Source organism: Mytilus galloprovincialis, chromosome 11 (genome assembly GCF_965363235.1).
Source record: "Mytilus galloprovincialis chromosome 11, xbMytGall1.hap1.1, whole genome shotgun sequence".
Classification (NCBI taxonomy): domain Eukaryota; kingdom Metazoa; phylum Mollusca; class Bivalvia; order Mytilida; family Mytilidae; genus Mytilus; species Mytilus galloprovincialis.
In genome coordinates, this window is record NC_134848.1 from 15,684,576 (window position 1) to 15,695,090 (window position 10,515).

Here is a 10,515-nt window from a genome sequence, read left to right on the forward strand (position 1 = left end):
AGTATTAAAATAATGCAAATCTCTGTCGTAAAATAAAAACACCAAATAATCAAACGCAGGACATGTCAAAATTAATATCGGCGGATGCAATCTTTATATTGTCTCAAAGCTATACCATCGAAAATGTTGAGAAAAAAGATATAGAACTAACGAAACGGAGTACATTAATATTCACATAATAAGAAACCTTACCATAAGGTCATAAAACTATCGAGTCAGTTTTTTGTACTCATACTCAAAAATCAACCAATCAAAAAGCTGGATTGCATGTTTCGAGCACTAAGCAAAGTTTTATGACTTCAACCCCGTTGATAAACAAAATCGTCCTGTAAAACAATGTTTGATGAATATTTTGTTTCATAGTTTATTAATAAAAAAAACAAACGACTAAAACTTTAAATATGCTCTAAGACTACATTTATGTTACATTGAATAATATTGAAAGTGGTGATGACTGAGTAATTTTCAAAAAAGTTTTCATTTCCGGCTAAACTATATGTCCACGTTGTTTCCTCTTCTGTTATCTTGCATGTCTGTAAAAAATACAAATATTTTTAAGTATTTGATTTCAAGTTAGGAATATCATAGTTGTTACCCATTCGTTTGATGTGTTGTTGCTTTTGATATTGTCATTTGATTAGGGACTTTCCGTTTTGAATTTATCTTGGAGTTCAGTATTTTTGTGATTTTAATTTTTATACTACTAATATACACATTATGCATATATTTTTTATTTTAGGGATGTAACACGACTTCTGATAGGCTGAAAGTGTTTTAGTCTATCAAGCACATAAACATAATTTTGTTATGTGGCCTTGACGTCATCAGCATGTATTCATCTTTTACTTCTTCAAAATAGAATCAAATTTTGAATGACTGTTTTGTTCTGTCTATTGAAAGTACCATACAAATTAAAGTTTAGCGTGTTATTTGAAAGTGTACAAACCACATGTGTGTTGTTATTTCTTCATAGACAGAAAAAAAATAAAACAGTCATTCCTTAAACATAAGGCATTTAAGGGGAATGTTGGATTTGAATACAGATTATTTGTCCACGTTTTGCTAACCACGATCTGGCAACGTGGAGATTTAATTTGTGTCCTTGAAATATTATGCCAAACAATGAAGTTTCAGCCGGTAATTTTTTTTCTTATTATTGAGTGTATTATAACGACAAATCCAAGGATCCCGAATGTCTTTTTTAAAAGTCCGAAGTAACAAAGAGAGAAAAAAGTTGTTCGTTTATCACCTTATCTTTTGACCAAGGAATGAAAGTGACAAGACAAACATATACAGTAAAACCTGTATAAACCGAATCCTGCATAAATCGAAAACCTGTGTAAACCAAACATGTTCATAAGCGCCGTCATATTAAATTGTATGCATAGAGAACCTGATAAAACCGAACATCAGTTAAAACCGAACAAAATTTGAATTCCCGAAGAGGTTCGGTTTCAATGATGAGTTTATTTACTACCACTGGGTCGATACCACTGCTGGTGGAGATTTATTTCCCCGAGGGTATCACCAGCCCAGTATTCAGCACTTTTGTGCTGACATGAATTATCATTGATATGGTTATATTTATAAATTAACTGTTCACAAAATTTTGAATTTTTGAAAAACTAAGGCTTTTCTACCTCAGGCATAGATTACCTTAGCTGTATTTTGCAAAACTTTTAGGAAATTTGGTCCTCAATGCTCTTCAACTTCGTACTTTATTTGGCCTTTTTAACTTTTTTGGATTCGAGCGTCACTGTTGAGTCTTTTTTTAGACGAAACGTGCGTCTGGCGTATAATATACAAAATTTAGTCCTGGTATCTATGATGAGTTTATTTTCAACAGGTTTCACTGTAGAATCGTCATCCCTTAAAATCTACGTTTGTTAAAATTTTATTTGAAATAAAGCATACCTTGTACCTGTTTTACGATTACACATACCTTCAAATTTCCCCCTCCTTAGAAGCCTGTGTATCCTTTTTGTCCATTAATCTCCTCAGAAGTCGTTTTAAATCTGGATCGAACATATGTTATACACAGTTAAATTTTGTTCATGACTCTTTTACACATATTAATAAACATCGAACTTAAACTGAACATCACTTTCTGATAAGGTCTTAACATATAGAGAAGTTCTATTAATGTTTGTGTGAACAATTTCCATGAACGTATTCTAAGTTTCTTAGTTATATAGATTTTTTTGATTTTGTATCACGTGCTTTCAATTTAGAAGTATCGGTAAAAGTGATTTACACTGATTTGCATTGTTATCTACTTTTAAAAGTTGTATACTTGTAAGAGTTGTCTCCTTTTTGAGAGGTATCTTCCTGTAATATCTTGTCTCTTTAGTAGTTATCTAATTTTCAGAGTTATCTCACCTTAATAGTTATCTACATTTAAGAGTCATCTCTCATTACAAAGGATCTTATTTTAAGAGCTATTCCCCTTCACCTAAGTCTTTAAGATTTATACCTCAACTAAAGAGTAGTGTCCCTTTATCTATGTCTACCCCCTTTTAACAATGGAGATACATATTTTAGCATTAAAACCACAAGTATAGCAAACAATAATCCTTGTCTTATATCTACAAAACTATAAACAGTTATCTCCCCTATAAAGTTATTTCCCTTGACAAATGTCTAGCCCTTTAACAAATAAGATACATACTTAATGGATTACAACAACACGTATACCAACCATCTAGTCAGATTACAAGATAAAATTGAGAATGGAAATGGGGAATGTGTCAAACTAACAACAACCCGACCATAGAGCAGACAACAGCCGAAGGCCACCATTGGGTCTTCAATATAGCGAGAAACTCCCGCACCCGGAGGCGTCCTTCGGCTGACCCCTAAACAAATATGCATACTAGTCAGTGATAATGGACTTCATACTAAACTCCGAAGAACATGTATAACAATATACCTAGAAAGACATACTGTCCTTGAGTTGTGTAAACTTTAGACTCACACTTCTCAAGTACATTACGTATTCTTACAATAGAGCCTCGTTTTGATACATACTTATTGGATTACAACTACACGTATAACAGCCATCTGGTCCTGTCTTATATCCGTATGTACAAAACTGGGAACAGTTTTCGGGATGTGGTTTGCAGACTGAAGTAAAAAAAATAAAAATATAAGTCATGTTAACTTAAAAATGTATTTTGTGATTTAAAAAACAACAACAAATAATTGCGTACAGCTTATTGCGAGTGTGGAAACAAGTGTACCTTATCAACTGTAAATTTAGAAAATAATGAATATATTTATCATTGCGATTTAATTGAATAAAAGTGCGAAATTATTCGACTGCTGGAAATGATGCATACAAAAATGGTTTTCCAATCTAAAGTTGGTAATTTGTTTTGGTGACACCAACTACACTACAACCTAAAGTGCCTAATTTGTCTTGGTGACACCAACTACACTACACACTAAAGTGCCTAATTTGTCTTGGCGACACAAACTGAAATTATTCGGCTAATGGATAAATATGTAAAGTGCATATACCCGCATATTGGGCACGTAGAAATACGAAAATATGATAGAAAATATCTGCTTACATCCAACATCGATATTACATTCATTTGTAAGCTGGTGAGTTATCTCCCTTATAACACACGGGTATCTGAGTCTCTCTTGTTGTCAGAGCCAAACAGAAAAGGACAGAGAACCAGTTTAAATGTTGAACATGTCGAAAAATGACATAGAAATGGTTAATTAAAAAGATGACACTTCCGACAAAAAATGTTTCCCATTTTTGGCATTTAACAAGAATTGTACACTGAAAATGATAACCATGAAATAATTTGCTACTAATGTAAATACTTACGGCATATATCCCCACATTTTTGGGTTTGACAACAATGCTGATTTTGTGGACACTGCTCGTTGATACAGTGGTTTACATGTGCACAAGCGAGATACGACTCTTGTATTCCACATTGACCGGCTTCTAGAATGCAAAATATTTTCATATCACTCACAGTTGTTGTTCATTTGTATTTTATGTGTTTTGTCATTTGATGTTGCCATGTGATTAGGGACTTTCTGATTGAACATTACTCGGAGTTGAGTATTTTGTGATTTTACTGTTCACGTAAACGTTTCAATGGTTTAAATACACATCTTTAACGTTAGACACTGTAAACCAACTAATTTTCGCGGATATTTTATTCCACGTTATCCTCTTTCAAGCTCGTATCATGGGGATTAAAGTTCGCGGTTTCTTTCATTTTCTTGACGTATTTGAATGAGGAAAGATCCAAGTTTTACTTTTTGCGACGATTTATATCTGCTTTATTTTCAACTCGCGAAATTCGCGAAAATAAATTGGTTTACAATATGCAATACAATACTATGAAATCTATTGTTTTGCCAAATCTGCTGTACACGATAGAATGTTTACATGACGTATAATAATATAAAGTAACTCACTACGGTCATCCAGCATTAAGTCGTATTATCGATCCTATAAAAGTATGTTCTCTTTTATATCAAGTTATCTCCCTCGTATTAACCAATCAAAATCTAGAATTTTGACACGAGGTATAATAATATAAAGTAACTCACCACGATCATCCATCAACAAGTCGTATAATCGATCTTGTAAAAGTATGTTCTCTTTTATATCATCAGGAAGTGGGTCGTTTTCGTCATCGCCATAGACCTTAAATAATAATTCTCTTTTTCAAAAAGCAAGTACAGCTGATAGGATATGTATCCAATTTTTGAAAAATTATTTATACATGCACCATATAACATAAACAGACATATAATAATAAAATTACTCTTATACAGTTCAATTTTAAGTATAACTCAGAGTATAAAATTCATAAAATTGTTAAAAGTCAGCAGCGTAGTTTCTCAGCTAATTTTAAGTTTTAACCAAGATTGTTTAGTTCGTTAATCATGTTAACATTTTGTTAATACATGTATAACACTTGTATAAATTTATGAGTAGAGGAATGTCTCCAAAAATATTGTTAGATATTTTTTCCCTAGTGTCAGCATATTTATTACATTCCTATAAAAATTGAAATTCGTCTTCATTGGAACTTGTATTACAATAAATACTTTAGATGAACATGATAATAAAGTATAAAGAAGCATACAAAACGGAAAGTCTTTATGTCTGACTAGGTACAGGCATGTCATAATGTAGAACATGATGAATTTAATCTGGGTATGTAGCTAGCTAGTACTCCACTTGTTTCTGCTAATAATTACATTAGATGTATGTTTCATTATAATACGTTATTTTGATTGGCTAACTATACATCACGTGATATTCCGTAAGCAATTGCATTGCTCAATAAAACTTTTCATTCATGATAACACGAGTTCCTACAATAAAATGCACAAGTAAATTAAATAAAAAATTGACAAAATTCGTGTTTTCATGATCCTAGCTAAAAATGTAATTATAAGTATTAAATGTTTCTTTTTGTAACTTCATAGGGTTGTAAAAGCGCTTCATACAAAATGTACTTCGGTCAACGCTTTTACACCCCAATAAAGTTACAAAAAGAAGCATTCAATTCTTAAATAAAACAGAGAATGAAAATAGCGAATGTGTATCGAGACAACAGAGTTAAAAAAATCAACTGAAAGCCCAAATGGGTCTTCAACACACCCATTATGTTCCGCAATCGGACTTCAGCTGGCCTCTTAACACAAATGTGCACTAGTTCAGTGAGAAGATACGTCATACTAAACTCCTAAACATAAAAATGAACTAAACGTAAAAAAAAAACATACAGTACTATCAAAGGTCAGAGACTCCTGATTCGGACCAGGCGCAACAATGCAGCGGCGTTTACCACGTTAAGTGAGATCTCAACCCTATCCCTATATCTCTAGCTAATGATCTCAACCCTATCCCTATATCTCTAGCTAATGACCAATCAACAAATACACAGCAGTACGCTGAGTAAAACTTAGTTTAAAAAGCATATTATCAAAAATCGTCTTATTTTTAAAGAACTAAATTTGGCCGTCATTAGAAGCTTCTGTTTCGCCCGACAATTCCTTCATTGATGCGTTTGAAGATTAGTTTTCAGTTCATTTTAATCATCTTTCTTTAACTGAAAGCTTCCAACTCAAACATAAAAGAAATCTTATTTATGTTTATTAATCAAATTCATATTCTTTATTGTTGCAAAATTAAAACAAAACTTACTCTTAACATATATGTGAAGTTGAAAAATTTAGAATGACTTTTTGAAAAAAAACTTAAGTTATGCAATACAGCTAGATGTGTGAATTTGTACATTCTGTATGCAATCTAAATGGCCAGGCCTAGGATCTATGAAAGTTAGAATAAAACAGGCTGATTAAAATGAACATTCATTTTAGAGATCATTTATACGTAAATCTTATTGGTAAACCTCAACAATCAAGCATGATACCTATTGAATTAAGTGCAAGTCTTTGAAAAAATCAGACAATTAAGAAGAATGTCAAAACCTGGCCAAAACAAAAAAAAAGCCGGCCTAACTATCTTTTTTTTAAAGTTATTTTTATCCTTAGTTGTACCTGGTAGGTCTTTTTCTTCTTCGTGAATGGAACTTTGAGAAATCTCTAAATGACTGTTGTTTAGAACAAAAGCAAATTACTCCTTTGAAAAAAAAACTGAATTAAGAATGGTCACTTACCTGAATGACCAGCACTAAAACTGACAAAATGAATGCGAGGCGAAACATGACTGCTATAGGTATGATCAGGGCAACTACAGGGAAGTCTTTTTTATACTAGGTTGATTGACCCTAACCTTAACCCTTGACCCTAATTGACATGTCAAAGTCTTAACAACAAAACTAGCACGCTAATCTCAACATATATATTTGAAAACTGATATGAAAGAATAATTGCTTTGTCAATTATGTATTTTACCCATTATTAACAGTACCGTGATTTGATCAGAAATGTTAAATTACTAGATTTGATTACGAAGATATATTGTTTAATGTTGACAAAAAGAAATAACGCTTATACAAGAATCCTTTGACTACTTTTGTTAAAGCTCAAACGTTTAAAACCACGGGCTACTATCCAAGGTTATCGCACCGCGGGTAAAATATCACGTTGTGATTGGTTTAGCGACGTCACGTGGTGACCCCCGATGAGACCGTAGGGGGTTAGTAAATTGCATAGGGGGTTCATGACGTCACGTCCTACTGTTAATGGTGACGTCGTCTATTGATGTTGTTGTATTTCATTGTTTATTTTTCTACAAAACGCAGCAGAAAAAGTCCTGCGTGCGATAAATTCGTTATACGGCCTCACCCCCTATGGATTTTACTAACCCTCTATGGATCCGTAGGGGGTCAGTAGCAAACCATATAACTTACATTGGTTTGTTTTGGCTTTAATTGTAAAGAAAGTTTAGAACATATGTCCCTTTGATATGTTTTATACTACTAGTATATAAGATGTGGGAGTTTTGTCGGAAAATACGCGATGAACTAACATTAAATTATGGTAACGTTGTACGTTGTAGCCATACCGCTGTAGTAAATGACGTTATTGTGTGGATGTTATTACTATCACAACAATTAAACGTATGATGTGTCATGTGCACTATTGTTTGTCTATTTGTCTTTTTCATTTTTAGCCATGGCGTTGTCAGTTTGTTTTAGATTTATGAGTTTGACTGTCCCTTTAGTATCTTTCGTCCCTCTTTTGTAATCATAAAGTTATTGATTGAGGGTCCACAACAGGTTTATCAAAATTATTGATCTCATCATCAATTGAAAGAATGTATCAAACAGTAAATAAAACCTACCATTGCATTTTTAAAATTAAAAAATGATAGAAAAGGATAATGGAATACGTAAATAAAAAAAAGAGACAGACATTGCAAAAAGAAAAACCAAGAGCGAAAGAAAAATTAGAACGTAAAAGTGTTAATTCTTATTGTAAAGAAAGTTTAGAATGCATGTCTTTATGGTAATTTTTTTATATTAACTTGTTTTAAATCAATTTTAAGCAAATTTTTAATGTTTTTCCCATTTTCATTATGTTATCATGCCCACATAATTTGACAGTAAAACAAGGGGAAACAAAGGCCGACATTTTTCAGTATTGTTTGTTTGCTTCTGTTTGCTTTGCTTTATTTCTTTATTTATTACTGCGGATTATAATGTTTGGGTATGTGTACGAAATTAGTACAGTGTACGAACGGTCATGCAAGTTTTAAGCAAAAAAGTATTAAGAAGAATATGGAATTCAAAAGTAAAGTGAAAAGGGGGTAGGTACAATCAAACATAAATAAACGAATGGAAACCAGCTGTTATATTTCTGACTTGGTACAGCTATATTCCTAAATCAAGAGTGGATTCTTTATTTGTCCTTATGTAGTCTTTTGGAAACGAAACGTGCGTCTGGCGCAAATATAAAAGTTCAATCCTGGTGTCTGTGATGAGTTTATTCAAACCTGCTTACATAGCTAGTTTACAAAATATAGCTAGCAAAAATAATAATTGTGGTTTTCGAGGATAATTGATTGTATTGTTTTACAATTTTGTTGTTTGTAAATTTCACACGATTCTCCATTTATTATGTTAATAATCAGTTAAATCTAATCAACACATTTAACGCACAATGGTTTTATTCTATCCTTATGGGTTATATCTATGCTGAAATATGATGAATTAAAAATTTGGAGGGAAGGGGCATCAACTTCCAAAGAAAAACGTTTACATCATATAATAGTCAATAGATTTATTGGAACACAACATTTATAAAAACGTCCGAATATACTTACTAGGTGTTTTACAAATAAAGAGGGTTATGAATTTAAACCAGCTTGTATGTTTTTTCCCATTTTCATTATGTTATCATGCCCACATAATTTGACAGTAAATATTGCAGTCTTTAAATTGAAGTGACATAAACATGATAAAGATCACACGCCGTCACTAAATACTGGACATACAATGAAAAGAATATTTACTAAATTTTAAAAAGAGTTTAACAGGGTTTACATGATAAAAAGATTGATGAACTTTTTAAAATCTGAATAAATATTGAACCGGTATCATTTACATAGTCAAATAAATTATCCCGGTTGCTTTTTTTGTTAATATCTTTCTATTTTTCAGTATTGTTTGTTTGCTTTTGTTTGCTTTGCTTTATTTCTTTATTTATTACTGCGGATTATAATGTTTGGGTATGTGTACGAAATCAGTACAAACGGTCATGCAAGTTTTAAGCAAAAAAGTATTAAGAAGAAATATGGAATTCAAAAGAAGAGAGAAAAAAAGGGGAGGTACATTTTTGTTATCCATGAAACCAGACAAAATCAAACGTAAATAATTTAATTTTGGATGTAACGCGTCTTCTGATTGGCTGACGTTATTTTGTTATCAGCCCATAGACATAATTTATTCATGTGACTGTGACGTCATCAACGTTTTTCATTATCTTTCATGGTTTTCTACGGTTTAAAATGGAATTTAGAATTAAATTATAAGAAATGACTGTAATATTTTTTCTGTCTATTCGAAATAACATAAAAAATGTGGTGCACACTGTTAAATAACTCGCTACGCACGTTATTCAGTGTTATATTTCTGACTTGGTACAGCTATATTCCGAAATCAAGAGTGGGTTCTTTATTTGTCCTTATGTAGTCTTTTGGAGACGAAACGCGCGTCTGGCGCAAATATAAAAATTGAATTTCTAAATCAAAAAATTTGAGAGTATTATGCACATTAAAATAAAACAGTAATGTGTTTTCAAGTCATGTCAAATTTAACTCTTTTTATATTATGTAAGAAAAGCTTTTATATTCAATTTTTACTTTCATTCAATATTGATATTAGATAGAAATTTGACGTATGCACACCTAATGTTGTTGATAGTAAATGACCAAGGGGTAGATTGTTAAGGTTGATATTTCAAGCGATTTTAAACATGTTAAAGTCATGTCAACTTTGACTCATTTCTAATTATGAAATTTTATGAAAAGCATTTACATTGAATTTCTTTCTATCATTTAGTATATATAAGATCAAGGTTTGCCATATGAACACTAAATGTTATGCAAATAACCAAAGGGTGCATTTATTAGGTAGACATTTCCAATGTAATTAAATTTGATGTTATTCAATGCAAATTGACAAGGAAAAAATTACCAATGAAGAGTAACAAACAGATATCTTCTTCACTATTTACATTGGTGATCTTGAAAATCTTATAAACCTAACCCCGCCTCCTTTCCCAAAACGAAGGTGATCTTGAAAATCTAATAATCTACCCCTCTTTCTAAACGAAAGAAGAATAAAAAAAAGAAGAAAATTATAATATGAGGTTTCATGGCAGGTAAACTGGTAAACGTATACGGGAAACTGCCGAAGAAATTAGGCGTACGGGAAGAACCATTTTCAATTGCAGTAAATTTCTTGAAGAATCGGATAAGATAAAATAAGTTAAGCTAATGTGTTATGCTAAACAAATTCGTCTTCTTTGATTTATCTAAATTAAAGGATCACATAATTTTTA

The 10,515-nt window shown here is 31.8% G+C and overlaps 1 protein-coding gene across 1 annotated transcript; it reads right to left on the reverse strand.

The window, feature by feature from the left end:
• Window positions 1-381: 381 nt before the first annotated feature.
• Window positions 382-6,749, reverse strand: LOC143051017 (uncharacterized). Its single transcript, XM_076224090.1, has 6 exons — window positions 6,666-6,749; window positions 4,582-4,678; window positions 3,842-3,964; window positions 3,028-3,123; window positions 1,943-2,015; window positions 382-533 (listed from the first exon to the last, which is right to left on the reverse strand). The coding sequence occupies exons 1-5, from the start codon at window positions 6,711-6,713 to the stop codon at window positions 1,945-1,947; spliced, it is 435 nt and encodes a 144-aa protein (XP_076080205.1). The 5' UTR covers window positions 6,714-6,749; the 3' UTR covers window positions 382-533; window positions 1,943-1,944.
• Window positions 6,750-10,515: the final 3,766 nt, after the last annotated feature.